The sequence below is a fragment of the Aplosporella prunicola genome (genome assembly GCF_010093885.1).
Source record: "Aplosporella prunicola CBS 121167 unplaced genomic scaffold K452scaffold_10, whole genome shotgun sequence".
NCBI lineage: Eukaryota > Fungi > Ascomycota > Dothideomycetes > Botryosphaeriales > Aplosporellaceae > Aplosporella > Aplosporella prunicola.
In genome coordinates this window covers 950193-970208 of record NW_022983538.1, presented here as the reverse complement: position 1 = coordinate 970208, position 20016 = coordinate 950193, and the positions used below count along the sequence as shown (strand labels likewise).

Here is a 20016-nt window from a genome sequence, read left to right as displayed (position 1 = left end):
CGCCGATGCGCAGCGGCGCGTACTTGCGCTCAGACGTAATGGTCGCGGTGTCGTAGTTGCTGGCGCTGTAGGCGCCGACGGAGGGCGCGTAGGCCGTGTTGATGTGGTTGTAGCTGTCGGGGCCGTAGGGGTTGTTGGCGCCGGAGGCGGCGTCGTGGAGGGGGTCTTCGTGGTCGAGTTCGGCTGTGTTGGCCGACCAGGCGGATTCTGGGTCTTCCTTTCCGGGCGCCAGGCCCGCTGCCCCCGTGTAGGTCGGGTCCAGCACTTCGTTGTACGTGCCGCTGGGGCCGGTCTTGACGCCGGGGATCTGGCCCGTCTCGCGGTACTTGCGGATGTAGTAAACGGAGATGATCGAGGTGAGGACGAATAGCAAGCTGGCGGGTGGGGGCGGTTAACATCTCTGCTCTGTGGTGACGGTGTTGCTGGCGCTTACCAGATAACGACGCCGATGCCGACAGTGGCTTCACTGAGCTTGCACTTCATCTCCGGGCCGTGGGCAAAGGTGGTGCAGTTGCCGTCGCTCTCGTCGAGGTCCTTGTCCTTGGCGCCCTGCTTGATGCCCTCGGAATTCCACGTCGCGACGGCCACAAACGCCGCGAACCACATAACCTACGCCCTCACCAATCAGCTTTCATTCTGCGTCCTTGGCCTCTCGTGGGTAGCGTACCGTGTAGACAATATCAATCACCGCAAAGGCGTACGCGTTCACGAACCGCACTGTCCGGCTCCACATGGGGAATGCGACGAGGTACAGCAGCGCGGGCACGGTGACGAAGCACTAACGCGACTGTGTCAGCGAGAAAGGTTGGCGACGCGGCGGCGGCGGCAGCAGCACTTACGAGAGCGAAGAAGTAGGCGGTGCGGCCGTCATTGTCGCCGTCTTTGGTGAGGACGGCGAGGGTCAAGCACCCCGCCACGAAAATGAGCAGCGACTGGATGCAGTGGGCGGCCGTCTTGCCCTTTTGTATTTTGGCCTGGGGGATGCTGGCGCGCATGGTGGTGGTGGTGGTGGTTGTGGCTCGCAGACGCGGCAAGCCGAGGACGGCGGGTCGGGGACGGGAGGTTGGTGTTGGTGCCCGTAGGTAGGTATTCGCTCCTGACCGCTTATTCGTGAAAAGAGAGTGGGTGTTGAGAGGGTATCGTTATCGTGATTCGAAGGAAGAGGTCGGTCGGGGGACGCGCAACTTAAAGGCCGTTTAACCAGTCAGTGACGAAGGCTCTTCAAGGCTCAGCTGGGTCATAGCCGCAGTGCCAACGAGAGCGAGCGTGTTTACCTGAAGCGAAACCATTACGCGGTGTAGAAGGGCCGTGTCAACCCTGCTGTTCATAGCCTCAACCCCCGTGGCGCAGACCCGCATCCCTGCTGCGCTGGCGGCCCGAGGGCGATCGCTGCCTGGCCGTTGCCGTCACATGGCCCTGCGTCGTCTTCGGCCATGGCGATGTCGACTGGAGGAGCGACATGACCGACGCGCGATGCGATGCGCGTGTGTCATTGCCACGGTCCCTTGCATTGATGTCGGGTCTATCACTCCCGTCTGCGGCAGGCGGAGGTGGACGTGTGTCGGGCGTGTGGCTAACTACCGCCCGTCACCAATCACCATGAAGCGACAATGACGCTTGTCCGGAGTAGAAGAAATCTAGCCAAGATATTTATAGTACGTGTATGCTCTAGAACCATTTCACCCCATATCTAGGACTCGGGCTTTTAGCTAGACGAGGAGTGTTCCGTTGTATCGGTCCCTATCTCGCTCACGGTACGTATATGGAATTAACTCATGTCGCTCGGCCAGCCGCCGGGTCGCTCGCCAGCCAGACGTGATGCTCGGAACATGGCATGGAACCAACCCTCAAACCCTTCCCGTCATTGCGCCATACGCCTATTACGCCCTGCCTGCCATTCGTCTCGTCGCGTCGCGTCTGCCGCAAACGGCTCTCCCCTCCCCGCACGCACTAGTACAAGTACTCCGCTCCCAATTGCTGCCCCCCCCCGCATTTAGTCGCTCTTGCCCCTGGCCACCAGGCCCTCAATCTCGTCGATGAGGGCGCGCAGGTCGGCCTCGGACGAGTCAAACTCCAAGCCCTGGCGCACCCACTCCCTGGCCTCCTTGATGCGGCCCATTTCGACGAGGCAGCGGCCGCGCCTCCACCACGCCTTTGCGTTCTGCACGCGCTTCATGTCGACGGAGGTCTGGGCGTCGACGGCGGCCTCGCCCCAGCTCTGCATGGCCATGGCGGCCTGGGCGCGGTTCGAGTAGAGCATGGCGAGCTCCTCGCGCACGAGCTGCGACGGCTCCCAGCCCGGGCGCGCCAGCGCCGTGTCAATGGCCTGCGTGTAGAAGCGGTGCGCCTCGAGGTGCTGGCCCTTTTTGTAGGCGGCGTTGCCCGACTCGCGCAGCTTGTTGATCGCGGCCGACCGCTTCGGGTTGATGGGCACGGGCGGCGGCGGCGTCTGGCCCGGCGTCTCGAGGGTGAGGATGGAGCGGTGCGCTTCGTTGAGCTCCATGAGCTCTTTCTCCAGCTGGGCGCTCGAGGGTGAGGCGGTGATGGCCTTGGTCTGCGGGTCCATTTGGAGCGGCAGGAGGGTGAAGGTTTCGTCGGCCATGGCGGGCGGGATGGCAAATCGGTTTTGGGTAGTAGAAAAAGAGTGTGGTTGCTTCGCTGCCTCGGAATTATTGCGCGGTGGTGGTGTTGTACTCTCTCACACCGGGAATCTCGAAGAGGACAGCAATGCGCGACGGCGGCAGTGGACGCTCGGGCCAGCGAGTCGGCACTCTGCCGGACTGGCGAGCCAACGGGAAATGTCCGGGTCACGAAAAGAAAAGGCAGGGCGGGACAGCGGCGGGACAGCGGCACATCGGCAGGACAGGGCGAAGCGGGTGCGTGGGCCCACGTAAGTAAACGGCCGTTTCAAGAGCGTGATCAGCCCTGCCTGCCTCAAAAGCGATTCGATACGGTATCGTGGCGCAATGCAAGCTGTGGCACCCCCTGCAGATCCGGTGAACCGCGTCACTCGAGCGGGACAGCACACCAACCTCCCCCTCAAGTCCAAGACGCACGAACCGCCATCCAACCTAGCAGCAAAAGAAAGCCAAGATGGCTCCCCACCATGTATACAAGTTGCCCCAGGTCCATGTCTGTAGCTTCAATCCCTCGTCTCCGTCTCCAGCGCCTAATTACTCCACTCCCGTGAAACCCGCTTGCCCGCACATACCGCCGCGAAGCGCTGGCTTGAATTGCGGCTGAGCCGCTCCTCTCTCTCTCTCTCTCTGACCTCCTACCTACTGTCTCTTTCCCATCCATTTACCTGTACAACGACCATTGTAACCACCACTGTAACCACCACCACTGTAACACCCATTACTACCAAACGACGCCAACGACGACACAATGCCACGCCGCCGCGACGACGACTACATCCCGGACGACGACGACGAGGACTACTCGTACACGGAGACCGGGGGCGGAAGCGGGAGCGGGAGCAACAACAACAACAACAACAACAACAACAACAACAACAACAACAATACCAACGACGACGTAGACCCAACCGCGACAACCTGCAAAGGCGTGACGTCGTCGGGCCGCCCCTGCCGGCGCGACATCTCGGCCTCGCTGAAGCCGAACCCGCAGCACGGGCCCGGCGTGCTGGCCGTCGTGCCCATCAACGCCGCCGAGGGCGCGGCTGCGTATTTCTGCTGGCAGCACAAAGACCAGGCGACGAGCTTGGCCGGGGGGCAGGCGGGCGGAGGCGCCGGTGGTGTCCAGCATCAGGACACGACGCACATCGTGCCGCTGCAGCACCAGGGCAGCATCGACTCGCTAGTCGCGCGCCTCGGCGTGCTCGAAATGCAAGACGAGAAGCCCGGCAAGGCCAAGCCGCCGCGCAAGCAGCAGCAGCAGCAGCAGCAGCAGCAGCAGCAGCAGCAGCACAACAACGCCAACAACGCCGCGCCGGCGCAGCAGATCCCGCGCCCGCCCACCTGGGGCAAGGTGCACGGCCCGCTGCTGAGCGTGCCGCAGGACCTGATGAACTGGAAGCTGAACGGCAACGGCAGCTCCGACGGCAGCGGCGACAACGGCGGCAACTACAGTGAAAAGCCGCACAAGAAGCGCGGCCTGCTCGCCTCGCTGTGCTGCGCCCTGTGCTGCGGCGCCTCGTCCGCCGCGAACGACGAGCCTTCTGCGCCGGCGCCAAGGCCGCCGCGCCCTGCCTCGTCGCAGCAGCAGCAGCAGCAGCAGAGCGCGCCCCGCCCGCCCAAGCAGCAGTCGCGCCCTGCGAAGCCGGCAGCAGCGCCTCTGGACCCGAGCGACCCGTCGACGTTCATCCCCGCGCACCTCGCGCAAGGCACAGCGTCGACCCTCCTCGCCGAAACCAACAAGCCCATCAGCGCCAAAGACGAGCCAGGCTTCATCTACATTTTCTGGCTGACGGAAGAGGGCAGCGAGAACAAGCTCTCCGGGCCATCGGAACGGGACGCCAGCGCGCTGCTCTCTGGGGACTCGGCACCCGGCGCCGGGGACCTGCTGCGCGCGCATAGCATCCGCGCCGGGACTGCGGGACGGCCGCGGGGGTCGCGGGCGCGCGGCGCGAGTCCTGCTGATGGCTTGGATGGTGCCGAGAAGAAACGCAGCGTCCTGCTCAAGATCGGGCGCGCGAACAACGTGCACCGCCGGATGCAAGAGTGGAAGCATCAGTGCGGGTACGCGCCGACGCTTTTACGCTTCTACCCGTACGTGTCGGGCGGGGATCCGCTGGCGGCGGTACCGGGCGCCGACGGCCGCGCGGGCGGCGGCGTGCGCGAGGTCCCGTTCGTGCATAAAGTTGAGCGGCTGATCCATTTGGAGCTGATGGAGCAGAGGGTCCTGCGCGAGTGCGGCATGTGCGGCAAGGTGCACAAGGAGTGGTTTGAGGTTGAGGCGAGCCGGGAGGGGGTTGCGCGGGTGGATGAGGCGGTGAGGCGGTGGGTGCGGTGGGCGGAGGAGGTGCAGAGGCGGGGGGGTGGGCCGGCGCCGGTGGGTGCGTAGGTGGTGCGGCCTGGGGAAGGGGGGTGGATGGGGATGGTGGGAGCGGTAATGCGTGAGTGAGTGAGTGAGGCGTTTAGGTTGGGTCTGGGTGGGATGTTGGCGATTTACAACCATCTCTCTATCTATTTATATCTCTATCTATCAGTCAGTCTATCAGTCATCCAAAGTCCATTTAGTTAGTCATCTATAGGAGTCTTACGCAATGTCAGTTTCACGGTTTTATTATACGTACTTGTATACTTGCTTGTCTCGCTTCTGTGTAATGTCCACACAGCTCCTCCTTTAGCGATAACGATTACGAATAGCTTCCACACCCCCTACATACATACATACATACATACATACATACACATCCATAGAGATTCTAGAGTGCTTGTATGGCGAATCGGAGGGGGATGGGATGGCTCTTGCCTTCTTGATTTCTCTGTCTTGAACGAGGCGCGTTGGCGTGTTGTGCAGTTACTTTGTCTGCGTTTAAGGGGGCATTTGCGTTTCTTTGGGGCGGTGTTGGCTGCCTTTGAGACTCATGCTGAGGTGCTTTGGGGTTGGGTGGGTTGCTTGTGCGCTCGAGATGTCTGGCTTGTTGCGTAGCTGTTTAGTGGGTAGGATCTATGGTGCGTGTAGAGCATCTTGACCTCGTCTCCGGCGGCTTGGAGCGCGGCATGAATGCTCTCGTGGGGGTGAGTTGATTGTCGAGGAGGGAGAGGGGGAGGGGGAGAAAGGGTGATCAAGTCGAGCCTGCTCGCGCTGCTGCTTGCCACCGGCGGAATTGCCCAATTTGTCGACAAGGCCCGACCCGTAGTGGCATAGGTACCTGTGTATTCTACCAATCTCAGCAGCACTGAAGCTTCTAAACCTTGACCTTGTATGCTGGTGCATGTTTGTCGCTCTGCCGTGCGGGAGCACACATGCAGTGTTCGGGATCGGGCGTGAATGCTCTGGATAAGCGTCCTCTTTGTCTGCGTCTGCATGCACCAAGTACAAGCACGGATATTCGCGCCGCAGATATTGCGCACCTTAATCTCTCCTTTCAAAAAAATCTCCCGTTCGAAAAAATTTGGACCTGCATTTCCATCGTGAGTCCTTGGAAGACACGTCGCCAGTTTGCTCCTCCTGCTTTGCTCTTTCCAAGCTCGCATGCGCTGCGTTTTTCGTTCAATCCGCAAGAAGCTTTCCAGTAAGCAAAGAAATCAAGGGTTGTTTCCTACACTCGGCGTTTGCCATTAACCATAACCTTTTCAGAATCCACCGCATTAGTACCAATCTCCCATTCAGGGTCGCCGCTGAGGTTGAACGCAATCTGAGCCGTAACGGTCTCTCGCCACCCAACCGCGGTCTTTGTCGGCCAATCGCAATTTCGACCTTGTTACCTCCCATATACTCGCAGTTCGAAGCCGAACCAGCAACAATTCCAATCAGTGTCCGGGTTGCAGGGCAGAAGGACCTCAGCTGCAGTTGTCGTTTGGTTCGGCTCCAAGTTCTTCCGCCCGCTGGTCAACGCCCGGCCCACCTCCAGTCCATCTCGCAATCTTCATTTTCGACAGCTGCTGGACAACAAAGGAAATTTTGATGGAAGTCGATAGCTGGATACAGCTGTCGATATGCCTTCGGTGCAAGGCAACTTTCTCATCGCTAAAATCGCATGGAATGTTACAACAGACTTAAGGACAGCACAGCCCCGTGTCGAGGCTCTGAGATGCCTTTGTTTGGAATTTTTTTGTCGTCTTTTATTTTTCGATAACTGTTCTCGCCACTCGCCAAGGTCGCTTGAGCCATTTCCTTTGTCTGGATTTCATGGGTCCAGGTCGTCCTCGCCTGCCTCGTCTTTCAAATCTTCTCAATCTCCTCAGCACATCGTTCGGAGTGCCAACCGCCGCGGAAACCAGTCTTCATAGCCGGACTAGTTAGTTGTGTCTCCGCCACCACCCTGGTCCTGATCTTGGTCCTGGTCATCGTCATGCTCGCTCGTGGAGTACCGGTCTCTGGAGCCCCGCTGCTGGTTTCCGACATTGTTCGGAATCTGGCCTCCCGCGGGATAGGAATAGGCATAGAGACTGGAACTAAAGTGGGCAGAGGAAGCTGAAGCTCCTGCACCTCTAACGGCGTTGTTGCCTCCAGTCTGCCAGCTTCCCGGAGATGCATGCCACTGAGGGCCGTTGTATCCTTGTGAAGACAACGAGGCAGAGGCAGACCCAGCAGGAAAGGCTCCGTTCCCCTGGTACTGCGGTCCTTCCGAGTAGAGCGAACCCCAGTTGGACCCCGTTGGCCACCTGTTCTCGTTCTCCCCAAACCTCATGTTGTCATTGGGCAAGCCAGGATCGAGAAACTGCCTCTGGGCGGAGCTCTGGTTCTGGGTGGATCCCTGGTTTATACGATACCACTCCCGAAGTACGGAAGCCATCTGTTGAACGAAGTGGGAGTACAACGCCGAATCATTGTGCAGCTGGCGGGAACCCTCCTCGGTGGAAGTGTCCAACTCCAAGTTTGGGATATTCGTCAAACGAAACGGCCTTATCGCGAAGTAATACCTCCGCGCGATGTCAATCTGTGCAAGACTGTTGATTGTGCTGATTTGGTCAGTCGTGGTGGTGGTACTGAGCGCGTCTATCGCCTGGCGGAGATATTCCTGGCTGAGAAGATTCTCGTGCGACGCGTTTACGATGTCCCGGGGAACAAGACGTGATCCAGGAACGGGAGTCGGCTCGTCCCTTCCATAATAAAAGAGAGGGGTGGGGGCTGTGGGATGGAGGAAGTGGTGCGCAGGTCGCCGCAAGACGCTATAGTCCAGCTCATCCTCGGCTGCCGGAACACCTTGCGAGCTGGAAGCATCTAAGCGACGACGCTTAGGCTTAGGGGAGCCTTCGGTTGTGCTCCTCTGGCGCTTCGCCGTCTTCCTCGTGGGGCGCTCTTGCTCAGAACTCTCTATTTCACGACTCTCTTCGTCGGAAACCTCTTGCTCAGGATTCTTCTGCACAGCCTTTCCCTTCTTGATAGCCAGGGTTCTCTTGCGCTTCTTAAGGTTGGTATCATGCCTGACGAATTCCGGATGCTTCTTGAGATACTTTCCCAAGTCTTCAGAGCCAGCCAATGGCTTCACTCTCATGTAGTAAGGCAAATTATGCTTTACTCTGGCGCTAAGCTCCTGGTTAGCTTGGATAGGCCAACGGCCACCCCACGTGCCTCCAGGTTGGCTTATGTACGACTGGCCTTGGTCATGCTCAAGGGTCCAGATGGTGTTGTGGAGTAGCTGGTCTTCTGACAACAGCGTTGGCGGTGTCCCCGATTCTAAAGCCTGTAAGTCTTGCACACGGACTCTGTCGACTCCAAGGTTGCGCGGTCGCAACGTAAATCCAGCATTCGCCGTTCTCCAAGCAAGCATATGCTGGGTGAGGTTGCGGCTTGTCTGCTTGTAATCATCGGGTAGGGTTCTGAAGCGATTTATGATGTCGGAGTTTTGGACCCGAGGGTCGTAAGAACGCCACATGTCCGCACGCCAGCCTTCGACCTTGCTCGAAATGAATCCGTTACGCGGTCCGAGGATAGGCAGATCGCAGAGCTTCCGACCGGTGATCGGATGAGTGAACTCTCCAACACGGCGTCCTGGTTGCACCGTTGGCTGTTCGAGAAGCCCAAGACGGAACGGAATATTGCTCTCGGATACGTAAGCCTGTTCCGGGATGAAGGACGTAACATCTAAGGGATCTCCCGGATTGCCCTTTGGGGCCACTTCTGCGCGTGTAGTCATTTACAGTCCAACATTGGGAGTAAAGAGAACTTACCGTATCTGGTTGGATTGTTGTCCGGTCCCCGGGGGATCTCCGCTGCCAGACGTTGATGCGGCTCAAGGTTGGCAGTGAGATCCAGCTGTGAGATGGTCTGCGTGCCGCATTGAGGACACCCCTGCTGTGCAAGTGCCTGCTGGGCAAGAACCTGTAGGTTGAGAGCTTGCTGGCTAGGAACCTGCAAGGCAGGATTCTGCGGGTTGGCAGAATGATTGTCACGACCACCAGCCGCCTTGGACTTCACCGTTTGGCGCTTAATGCGTGGATCTACAACCAATGGGTCAGTCCGACTAGTTTTGTTGCGGTCGAGGCACTCTAAGCCGGCTGAGCTGGAACTTACCGTACTCATCATTGGAGTCAGGCCGGTCATACAAGTCGTCGTCGCTTTCTCTTGAAGCTACAGCAAAAGTGTCAGCATGAACAGCTTTGCTGAGGTCAAGGTATCCCGAGCCAGCTGTGTCAGATCTTACAGAAGTCGTCGTCAGAATGACTCTGGTCTCCTTCACGGTCCAAAGATCTGTCATCATCGCCGGCAGCTACGACAAATGGATCAGCGCGATCGGTATTGCTGAGGTCAAATCATCCTCAGCCAGCAGTGCTAGAACTTACCATCGTCGTCGTTGGCGTTGGGCGTGGACTCGCTGGCACCGGTCGCTTCGGGTTCATTCTCGTAGAGTTCTGCCATCTCATCCCCGTTAACTACAGCTAGAAGCGCGTCAGCGCGATAGATTCGACGAGGTCAAACAAGTTGAGCCTACAAGGCTAGAACTCACCTTTTTCTTCGTCACTGAGTGTGAAAAACATCGAGCCTGCGTCGTCGCGCGAAGTCATATTCCCGGAGCTCACAGAAACTTGAGCTGAGTTGTTGAGCAGTTGAAAGATCAAATGTTGTGAAGCAAAAGAAACAAGGGCGCTGTTAGCAGTCGTGTTTCGTTGCAGGTCGCGCACGCGGTGGCGGTGGCAGGTTGACAGAGTAACAGGTGGAGGAGAGGCGGCGGAGAGGCGACGGGCGTTTATGATGCTCACGCCAAGCTTTCCATCTCAAACGGGAAGCAAAATGTCCGTGTTAACGTTCTCGGCTACTCCAGCTCTCTGACCTCGCCGGCCTTTGCCCACGGAACGCCGAAGAGCTGATGAAAAGTCCAACGCCCTACGTAGCGGCGTCGATGGGGACATGATGCTCTAAAATTGAGCGCATATATCAGAGCTCTCGAAGAATTTGGTACTGGAAAGAGCTGAATTTCAACCAGCCTGATACGTCTTTGACGTTAGTGACATGGGCCAGCCTTGAGCTCCAACCAGTGCTCGTTCCCGCTGTCTTTCTAATATAACGCTGGACGCCAAAAGCTCTTTACGGCTACGTAACGTTCGTCTATCGCGAACCGAGATCCACCGTATAGCGAGACAGGAGACGATACAAGCAGTCCCTACAGAGTACTCCTTGCCTAGCTCCCAGCCCGAGTCCTAGGTATAGGTGAAAAGCTCTTAGGGCACGCACAGACTCTACACAACTTAACTGGGTCTCTTCTTCTACTCCGTACACTTATCACCATCTCGCTTGACGGTGAATCTCGCTTCACGGTGACGGACGTTATATCACTCCCCACTTCCGATATTTACATCGTCTTTGGAGCATCTCATTATCTCATCGTCAAACACCCATTACATCAGTCCGATCTGCTCAGCCTTTTTTCTGATTTCTATATTTATCTTTTTTTGTGATAATCTCTTTGACTCATCTTTTTGTTCTTTTTCCTTTGTTCTTTCTAAATACTCTCGCATATTCATGCAGCCGTTACCCAACAACTTGACATCATGAACAAACAGTGTTTCCACCAAGTTCTACGATGACTGTTCAAGCCAGTATCAACAAGCCGTACAGATTCTCTTGAACATCCCTTCTCCGTTCTTTCAAAAGTTGTGGCGAAATCTTGTTTCGCCAGTCAGTTCTATTCCTGAAGGGAATGGCCGGGGTCGGCATCAGAGAATGGACGGCCTCGAAACCAAAAGAGCTGTGGTAACCAGAAATGGTGTGGAGAGCCGAAGCAGTGGGGGGCTCGCTCATGCCAGGAAGTCCGTGGGTACCAACGTTGGTGGTATTCTCTGGTCCGGTCACTCCCGAAGAGCCTACGCCAGAGTTGGTAGAACGCCTGTTCGGGCCCATGCGTGAAGAGCTGGGATCAAGATTGGTAGGGCGCTCTGCCACGACAGAAGAGCCAAGGTCGAGATTGATGGAGCTGGTTCATTCTCGAAGAACCGAGATTGGGGTCGACGAGACGCTCATTTACGGCGGGAGTGGTGTTCTTGAGCTGCTGGACCATTGGAAGAATGCCCTGGAACTGAAGTATTTCCTTCAGCTCTGCCAAACTGCGCTGAGTCCTGCAAATGAGCATCTCCGGCAGGTGAAGAGGTCAGATATCCGGAAGACATATGGTTTTCGGGGAACATGAAGTTGCTCTACCCGCCCAGTGGACGAACACCTCTCTGGTAACCGTTCCGAGAGGGAATGGCAGACTGATGGATACTTCCATAAACAGTGGGAGATGAGGCGGTGTGGTGTGGAGTTCCATTGGGAGTTTAGCCACGGCGACGTCTCTTTGGCGCGACCACCTCAGGAACGGATGGCTCTGTCCTACGACGCTTGCGGGAAGGGGGTTGGAGCGCGCCCTCATTGCGATCATCAACATCGCCGCGCTGGGTACCCTGGAGTTGAGTGCCCTCAGAGAATTGTAAGCTCTCACTGTCCGAGACCTCGTGTTGGGCGTCCTCGGTACACTGGTCACTCAGGTTGGCGGGGTCCCATTGCTCGTCCCACTTAGGATCATACAACATGTCCATGAAATTCGGCGACTTCCTGAGGGGCCGGATGTTAAGTTCATCTTTATCGGCAGACTGGAAGTCGACTTGGCCGTCATCGGCAGGCTCAATGTCCGGTTGGGTTTCAGCGGCAGGCTGGGCTCCCTCGATGTGCTGGGCATCCTGAGAGGGTTGGGTTTCCTGGACAGGACGAGTGACCTGGTCTTGGAGAGATTGCGCATCCTGAGCCTGGGCAGGCGGCGCAGCCTGAACCTGCGGAGAGGAAGCGGCCAGGGCTTGAACATGCTGAGCGGTCTGAACTTGGCCAGACAGGCCGGCCAGAAACTGAGCTGCCGTTTTGTTGACCATAGTCTGCTTCCTCTTATCATGGCCCAGCTTCTGCTTGTTCGCGTCGAGGTCCTTTGTCTTCCAGTCCGGATGCAACTGCATGTGTGCCTTCGCCTTGACGAACCGCTGAATGGGCTGATCCGGAAGCGGTATTTCCCACATTTGATGGTCGTAATATGGGTTTCCAGGCTGATGGACGTATGCCTTTTGGCCAATAACCGTACAGATGTCCCAAACGGTGTTGTAATCACCCGTGGAGACTGCAACTCCGTTGAGCTGTTGTTGGGTGGCTAAGCCGCGGTCGACAATTTTACAGTCGACTATAGGGGGCTCATTAGGCCTGGCACGGTTGGTCCGAGGGTTGGTGGAAAAGCCACCGTGCATCTTTCGCCATTCCGTCATGGCCTCCGTCAATCTCCTATGGACCTGCTCGTCGGTCCGAGGGCTCTTTGTAGCGCTATCCATCCGGCCCGTGAGATCCTTCATTTTGATGCGAGGATCGTAGAGCATCCACATGAGCGCGCGCCATTCTTCAACCCTTGTTGATATACAATCCGGTAGGATCGGTAGGTCACGGACAGTTGAAGATGTACCATCCTGGTTTATAATGGTCTTTGTCGAAGGCTTGCCAGGCTTCTGTCTCTTGATCTGCTCAAGCATTCCAAGGGCATAGGGAAGATTGTTCGCTGATACCCATGCTTGCTCTGGGACGAACCCTGTTGCATCGCCTGGTGTGCCCTCTGGTCCCACATCTAAACGTTAGGTCAGTGTAGACATTGCTCTTTATATACGGGATTCAGGGTATTTGCTTACGATAGTCAGTCATCGGATTGTTATGCGGCTTAAGGATGTCACGTTCGAGCAGTTTGTGCGGCTGCGCTTGAATGTTCTGGAAGATTGTGGGCACGCGGATGGTGACCGGTTGCTGCGCGAAGGCCATGTGCCACTGAGGTGTAAAGGCCAACTGCTGTGCGACGAAACCCGTTTGCTGCGGAGGAGCAACCGCCATCTGTGGCTGGGGGCGCAAGGTCACTGGTTGCTGCGAGGCTGAAGTCGCCGGATGCGGTGTGGTCGAAGGCATCGTTTGATGTGACGCGTTCGCGTTGAACAAGGCGTTTGTTGAAGGAATGTTAAGGTGAGCTTGTGAACTCATCAAAGCGCTGTCGCGAAGTTCTTTGTGGGAATGAGGTAACGTGTAAGGTCGACGTATGGTGACGATCACGAGACGCGTCGAGAAGGTGAGAGTTGGTTCGAAGAGTGGCAGGTTGCGTGATGTGAGGCGCGGCTTGTTAGTTGTTGATTGCAAGTTGTGTGATGGGAAGGGCGCGAAAGGCTGTGGGAGAAAACAACACGGAGGCCCGCCGGCAAACTTTCACGGCAGGCTCCGTCACGGGCCATGTGAAGCGTCACCGGACCTTCCGACGGACCGCTTGTCACTCTCTTTCCTCCTTCTGGATCGCAGCTTTTTGTCTGACATCACGCTTGTACTGGGGGCTTCACCTTCCAAGTAGCTCCGCCGGCTCTTCGTTGGTATGGCTGGCCTGACGGTAGACAGATGAGTATCTGCTCATCTACGTCTCTCTCAAACGGGGCATTAGGGGGGATGCGTCCCATCGTCGCAATCTTTTAGGCTGCTAAAGAAGGCTTGATACCCGCCAGGTCTCCTGGGACGGCGATCTCGGACAGGCATGATTTGGCCGACGACAGGAACGCAAAGAGCTCATCGACACGGGGCATCACGAGGCTACATTGGTTTCGTCGTTTGAGAACCTGGCAGCTCACCAATCTGCAGCTATCAACTAGCGAAACGGTTGGTCCAAGGGGAGGGAGAGACGCGTCAAGGTCAGAGGCATTGTTGTCCTACAATCATGCCCGCTCCAGGCTGATTAGTAACTCAGCGTCAGAGACTCGGCGACCACCACACTACTAGGGCCAAGTAAGGTGGCTTTTGGCCCAACGCGAGGTGCTCACTCGCGCCCAAACATTGGGAACGGAGGCGACGAGCTCATGCAGCCAGCGATGCGATGTGGAGCGCATGGCTTCTTCATTGGTTTAGGATAGAGAGAGGTCACCGAGATTGCCAACGCGGCGTGCGAAGTGTCCTTTCATTGGAGATGGTTTCAAAGACCTTTGAGCTTACTTGAGGTAAGACACTGACAAACAACTTGATTATCCGCCGGAAGGTCCGTATACTATGCCGTTCTCTTGGGGTATGACACTTCCTCCTCGAGGTGTTGACATGATCTGAAGATATGAGCCGAGTCTAGGAAACTGAAAGCATCAAGAAGGCGATCTTGCTTGCGCATCTGGCCGAACCTAACAAGCCGCGCAGAGCGCAGCCCGCGAAGCCGGCAAACCCCCGAAGCGCCGCATTACGCACCAAAAATAGCGGTGTATTAGAAGTGAGAAGGGACAAGGGGGTTGAAGGCGACGGTACAAGCAGGCACTCGAGTCACAAGGACTGCTTCCATTTGGCGACATGACGGTGACAGGACGATACAAGCACTTTCATCTTTGGACAACGAAGAAGGCAGTGAGGCAAGCTGATGCGCTACCTCACAGCACCGTTGGCACTGGGTCACCTGGCAAGCCCGGTCATATCACCTCATCCGAGCACGAGAGGATACCCTCAGCAGCGGACAACTAAATACGAAGAGACGCCTGAGGCTATTAGATGATACCGCGAGGTCCATGGGATGCTTTTATAGCTGGGTGACGGCCGGGTCGATGAGCATCACAGAGCAGATTGACGCAAGGAGCGCGGATAACGCTGCGGAAGACGCTAAACAGTCCACAATGTCACCTGGCAACGAGGAAGACCTCACATCAGCGCACGTCAACCCACAATGCTTCAGTGAGAACTTTGGACCAGCGGAGGCCGCACAGGGGCTCACTTATCAACGTACATAACAGCCCACTGGCGAACTTGGGCTACTATGAACGCCTCGGACACCTTGAGCTTCTCGCAGTGTAGAGAAGGGCCAACACCACACCTAATTTCAACAGCTTTTTGTCTTTGAAGAAGCTTCAGGAGACGAGAGGAATGCGAAGAGCTGCAAATCCGCACATTTCAACCTCAACTTCACGGCAATGCCATCATAACAAGACCGGCAGTCTACCTGACTTTCCAGGCTACCTACTCGGCAGGCCTATATTGTGTGCAAATGGACGGACTGGGCATTCCTGCACTCTGTGTACTCTGTGTGCCGCTAATATGTATCTCATCTACGGGCTCTTGCAAGAGCATAAGCCGCGGAGAGATGAACCAACTTCAGAACAGACGGACCAGCTAACTCTGGTAACAGATGTGTTGGACTTGGACGTCACGAGGCAGCAGTGAACGAAATGATATGAACGGTGCGAGAGATGGTGGCTCGTAGGTTCCCTGACAATGAGGCAATTTCGTCTCCGGGTAACGGCAGAGCGGCATGGCAAGGCATATGAGTTAAGCCGTACCATACAGCCTAGCGCACTTCCGTGGAGAGATACACATGAGCAGGGTGAGACGAGGATAAAGCGGACGAGCGGGTTCCAGGTGGAGAGTGTATTGACGACTGTAGTGTTTTTGGAAACCCATAAATTCCTTTCCGGGTAGCTGCAGCGTGGGAATTTTGACGTGCTCCTTTTTCTTTAGCGACATGGTGCCTGTGAACCCAGGCTCAGTGAGTATCTGCTTTCAGGGTGCGGCAATTCCCCATTCAAGACACCACGATAGCTTCGTTGCTCCCACCGCATCAAGTCTGCTCGCTAATGCTGCAGAGTGGAGAAGCGTTGATTATTACGGGGCATGGATTTCATCTAAAAAAAAATTTATATTTTGCACTTGGAGAATCAGCGTTACTACTTACAAGTGGGCAATTTACTGCATCCTTTAACTGAAGAGCACTATGAGTACGAGAAAAGAAGCAATTGCGGGAGCTAAAGGTCACTCTGCTAGTCACGGCGGAAGCCAAAATTTGGTGAAGTTGGAAAATTCAAAAACTATAGTGAGGCTCTAACAGAAGAAAACAATTCGCTCAACAAATACTTCTCAGTCGTTCTATCGCACCATATTTGACTCAGAAATCTAGCTACATGCATATATCTCAGTCATCAATCATCAGTCCTTAGTGCTAGAGCATCTAGCACCATTCACCTCGTTGGAAGCGTACAAACGCCCGCCTATCAATCCTCCAAACCGTCCGTCATCCCATCCTATGTGAAGTTGACCTCATCATTGTGAAGCCCCCAAGGCTGGAAAGCAACGAATGCTGGGTCCCACTCATCGTCAAGCTTGTTGACTTCGAAATTGTAGTAAAGCAAGAACTTTTGCTCACTTGTGCGTTGGATGGCTTCTTCCCGGTTGACCCAATCAGTTGCACCATCATACACCAGGAACTGCATTTGGTAATCATCAGTGAGCCTGTGAGCTATGATGTACGGGCTTAGAGGTACGGGTGCCTGCTCACCCTGCTGGATCCGAGAGCTGCTCTCACCGTTGCTAGGGCCTGCGTACTGTGGGACGGTTTCTGCTGTGTTGCCAGCGTCCCTTAATTGAGGATCGATGTTGCTGGGATCGAAGTTGCTGGCCTCGCCCAATTGAGGTCCAGTGCATTGAAAATGGTGCCTATCCAAGCCATTCCACAAGCACGCCTCACCACAGTAGAATACCCTGTGACAAAAAGCACAAGGGATGAAAGGGGTCGACGAGTCAAACTCATCGTTTGGGCACGCAGCGTTATCACAAACCCTGCTGGTATTTGTCAACCCTTGGATCATAGTGTCTTGCTCTGGAGTTAACCGTTCCCGTCTTGATTGGGAGGCTCTGCCTCCGGAAGGAGGGTCTGAGAAGATCGGGGACTGGCGCGAACGCGACTGAACAGCCGGCAGAGCGGACGCCCTTTGGCGCGGTTGCGGCTCGGGCTGTGGAGTAGGTGAACTGTATGCAGCGAGTAGTTCGGCCTCTCCATTTTCAACTGTCTCTCCGATCCAGTCGTTGAGCAGAGGGTCTTCGCTGAAGTTCTCCGAGGCGAAGTTCTGTACAGCCTTGAGGTTCTTCAGGCTGTCTCGGATCCCAGACCTGCTGTACCGGTTATCGTACTTCCTGGCTGCCTTCGCCTTATTGATCTTCCGGTACTGCTTACGAAGCCACTTCATTTGAGATTCTTCGTCAAGCTCCGAAAGAGTCTCCGACAACTCGGTCTCGATGCGACGACGCTTTGCCGGACCTTGTGTGGCCGGATCATCGTGATCAGGCAGGGCTGCTGAAGCACCGCGCTTCCTGGAGATGATAGGCGAAGTTGTGGCAATGGGTGGAATCTCAGTTCCAATACGACGACGCTTCTGTGGGCCTTGTGTGGCTGGACCGTCCAGTTCGGAGCGACCAGGCAGATCCGCGGAAGCACGGCGCTTCCTGGAAGTGCTGTTTGAAGTTGTAGCCGTGGGCGGTGCAATCGTGTTCGGGACTTGGATGCCATTGAGCAGTGCCCCCGCTTCCGCACCAAGCATCGCCTGCCCAGTTATCGGTGCACCTGCCTGGTGATATCCTCCTTGAGGAACAGCAGGCGCCGCACCCATCGCCGCCAAAGTGGCCGGAGGGGCCTGCATCGTGGGAGCTACTGCCGCGTCGGGGTTTTGCGGCTCCTTCCTGGAGCGAGTGCGCTTGCCATGACCTCTGTTGACAGTGGTACATTTGTTTGTGTTCTCGTTCCAGTATTTCTCCCAATCCTCATACCCAGCTTCGTTCGCTTCCTGCTTGATACTGCGGAGGTCGTTGATGATCTTCGCGACGCGCTCACTCATCCTGTTGGTTGCATGGGCCAGCCACATCCCATTTTGGTTGTTGGGGTTGTTCTTCAGGAGTTGCGGCTGCTGAATGTATCGTGTATCATCTGAGGCACCTGGGCGCAGGTTCCAGACCGTGTTGAACTGGATCTGCTCGTCGGATAGATTTTGTATCAGCTTCATGTCCTCCTTGTGCTTATCGTTCTTATCCTTTCCAACATTCCGATGGTTTCCAGGCAAGCCTGAGTACCTCTGCTGCCATCTCGTGGCAGCAGATGTCAATCTTCGACACTCCTTGTTGATATCCTGCGCCCTAGTTCCTTTTGGCTTGGGGAACCTGTTAACGATGTCTTTGTATGCCACGCGGGAGTCGTACTTGAGCCATACATATATGCGCCACGGTTCGACCAAACTGGAGATAGTCCTCGGCAATATCGGGAGATCCCTGAGGCCATGTCCGTTGGCCCCGACTACCACCTGGTTCGTGACAGGATTCCTCAACATCTCCGGTGCATCGATAGGAGGATCGGCGACCTGCACAAGGAGTCCAACGCGACGGGGTAAGTTGTCTTCAGAAAGCCATTCTTGTCCCTGCACGTAAGATGTGTGATCTCCTTCCGTTCCGCGAGGTGCGACAACGTAGTCAGTAGGGGGGTACGGGGCACCAGGCGCATACTGTCCCTTGGGAATCTCCGACTCCAGCAAGAGGTGCAGAGCAGTTGGCTGATTCTGGTTACCGGCCTGCACATGAGCTGGGGCATGTTGTAGAGCCGGGGTATGCTGTAGAGCTGGGGCATGCTGTAGAGCTGGGGCAGGTTGAAGAGCTTGGTGGAGGTTCTGGTTGAGCTGCTGATAGAAGTCATGATTAGGATCATGGTGGGCGATCTGGTTATAATCTTGAGGGGGGTTTTGGTTGAGATCCTGAGAACCGTGGTGATTCTCACTCAGGTAGGGGTGCGGGTTCTGGATACCTCCATATGGACTCGATACTCCAGTATACTGACTCGACGATTCGGTTGGAGTTGGCGGAAAAGCCGCTTGCTGGAGGTACTGAAGCTGCGGGTGTTGCGCATACCCGTTCTGATGACGGTTTGCGGGGAACCTTTCGTCGTGATACTGTTGCATAATGGCTAGCCTATGATCTCTGTGAGCAAAATCGCGAGTTAGGGAACTCGGACCTACGTACCTGGGATCCACGTTGGCATCTGCCTCGTTGCCGTTGACCCTGTGCTGGTGATTAACGGTTGGGGTACTAGAGTAGTCGGTTCCCTCGAAGGAGCTGGTGCCCTGAGGCTGTTCAAGTGGATTCGAATTCGAATTCATGGTTGATAGACCAAATGGATTGCGAGACGTGACGGCTGGTGTTTGTTGTCGTAGTCTCATAGTCGTTCTGATAATCAGGTTTCTCGTAAGTCGGAAGTCGTGAGATGTGTCTGCTTAAAAAGATCCTCTGGCCTGCAGAAGAGAGTAAGTTTTTAGTGTCTTGTTACTGAATGATCTTGAACTTGTCCTAAGACGATATGTGCATGGTTAGACGACGTGTGTGTGTTAAGATGGAACAAGCATGGTGTGACGCTGTGGTGGGTGGTAAGATGATATATGTGGTAAGGCAAGTAAAGACAAAGGGTTTCTATCTTAAGCTGTTAAACAAGGCTACTTACTGACAGAGTATTGTGGCCGCCCCGAGATCTTTGATGTCAGTGACCACAAAGAACTTCAGCACTTTGTCGGTCACTGTTATAATGGGAGCAATGCGCCCCTTATGCGCCCATTATCTATTTTTCGTTTCATTGTTCTGATTTTTCTTTTTTTCTTCGAGTGCTTTCCAGACTTGAGAGCAACGGCCTTCTGCTACTTGAGCTAGAAGCCAGACAAGACAACTTGATAGTCCGAGAAACTTTAGGTGGCTCAGGTAATAGTGCCAGTTAGCAGTATGGGCGACTGAGGCCTCAGTGTTGTACGGAGGGTGATGAGGGAAACCACTATACGGTAATGCCGACCCCTGAAAAAGAAAAGCGGCGGCAACTGTGAATTCATCAGTGGTATAAGCAATGAATTTATGTAAAGGAGAAGCTCCTGCTACTTTTGAACACAATAGTGCAAGTAGAAAGGCCGCAGGAAATCAATTAAGAGCGATATATACGATAGTATGGGATAGACTATAACCAAAAAATTAAGAAAAATGGATTGGTTTTCGAGCGGACTTTGTACGCAACAAAATAGAACACTCACTGTATCTTATAGTCCGCAACAAAGACACAAGTTGCCAATGTAGGCACGTGCATTGTCCTAGTGATTCTCA

General features: G+C 55.4%; 8 protein-coding genes across 8 annotated transcripts; 2 read left to right on the top strand and 6 right to left on the bottom strand.

The window, feature by feature from the left end:
* Nucleotides 1-301: 301 nt before the first annotated feature.
* K452DRAFT_226124 (uncharacterized protein) lies at nt 302-995 on the bottom strand (the record flags this gene model as incomplete). The annotated part of the gene is made up of 4 exons (XM_033536806.1): nt 302-374; nt 434-609; nt 668-778; nt 840-995. Coding segments are annotated over 4 exons (516 nt in total), but the record flags the coding sequence as incomplete, so codon positions are not given.
* A 624-nt stretch (nt 996-1619) lies between these two features.
* K452DRAFT_286708 (uncharacterized protein) lies at nt 1620-2740 on the bottom strand. The gene has a single exon (XM_033540348.1). The coding sequence runs from the start codon at nt 2600-2602 to the stop codon at nt 1994-1996; it is 609 nt and encodes a 202-aa protein (XP_033398796.1). The 5' UTR covers nt 2603-2740; the 3' UTR covers nt 1620-1993.
* Nucleotides 2741-3040: 300 nt separating this feature from the next.
* K452DRAFT_350715 (uncharacterized protein) lies at nt 3041-5025 on the top strand (the record flags this gene model as incomplete). Its single annotated transcript, XM_033545673.1, has 1 exon — nt 3041-5025. Exon 1 carries the CDS (start codon nt 3388-3390, stop codon nt 5023-5025), a length of 1638 nt encoding a protein of 545 aa, XP_033398795.1. The 5' UTR covers nt 3041-3387.
* Nucleotides 5026-5396: 371 nt separating this feature from the next.
* On the bottom strand, nt 5397-6453 carry K452DRAFT_15416 (uncharacterized protein). Its single transcript, XM_033535568.1, has one exon. It carries the CDS (start codon nt 6162-6164, stop codon nt 5550-5552), a length of 615 nt encoding a protein of 204 aa, XP_033398794.1. The 5' UTR covers nt 6165-6453; the 3' UTR covers nt 5397-5549.
* Nucleotides 6454-6655: 202 nt separating this feature from the next.
* Nucleotides 6656-7334, bottom strand: K452DRAFT_286706 (uncharacterized protein). Its single transcript, XM_033540347.1, has one exon. The coding sequence runs from the start codon at nt 7319-7321 to the stop codon at nt 6926-6928; it is 396 nt and encodes a 131-aa protein (XP_033398793.1). The 5' UTR covers nt 7322-7334; the 3' UTR covers nt 6656-6925.
* Nucleotides 7335-10859: 3525 nt separating this feature from the next.
* K452DRAFT_286705 (uncharacterized protein) lies at nt 10860-11279 on the top strand. The gene has a single exon (XM_033540346.1). The coding sequence runs from the start codon at nt 10871-10873 to the stop codon at nt 11255-11257; it is 387 nt and encodes a 128-aa protein (XP_033398792.1). The 5' UTR covers nt 10860-10870; the 3' UTR covers nt 11258-11279.
* A 105-nt stretch (nt 11280-11384) lies between these two features.
* On the bottom strand, nt 11385-13032 carry K452DRAFT_297581 (uncharacterized protein; the record flags this gene model as incomplete). Its single annotated transcript, XM_033542038.1, has 2 exons — nt 11385-12703; nt 12765-13032. 2 exons carry the CDS (start codon nt 13030-13032, stop codon nt 11385-11387), a joined length of 1587 nt encoding a protein of 528 aa, XP_033398791.1.
* A 2894-nt stretch (nt 13033-15926) lies between these two features.
* Nucleotides 15927-19097, bottom strand: K452DRAFT_331749 (uncharacterized protein; the record flags this gene model as incomplete). The annotated part of the gene is made up of 1 exon (XM_033545132.1): nt 15927-19097. One exon carries the CDS (start codon nt 19095-19097, stop codon nt 16146-16148), a length of 2952 nt encoding a protein of 983 aa, XP_033398790.1. The 3' UTR covers nt 15927-16145.
* Nucleotides 19098-20016: the final 919 nt, after the last annotated feature.

Excerpts from the sequence above, each read along its gene's own strand:
- K452DRAFT_286708 (XM_033540348.1), bottom strand. The coding sequence starts at position 2,602 with ATGGCCGACGAAACCTTCACCCTCCTGCCGCTCCAAATGGACCCGCAG.
- K452DRAFT_15416 (XM_033535568.1), bottom strand. The coding sequence starts at position 6,164 with ATGCGAGCTTGGAAAGAGCAAAGCAGGAGGAGCAAACTGGCGACGTGT.
- K452DRAFT_286706 (XM_033540347.1), bottom strand. The coding sequence starts at position 7,321 with ATGAGGTTTGGGGAGAACGAGAACAGGTGGCCAACGGGGTCCAACTGG.
- K452DRAFT_286705 (XM_033540346.1), top strand. The coding sequence starts at position 10,871 with ATGCCAGGAAGTCCGTGGGTACCAACGTTGGTGGTATTCTCTGGTCCG.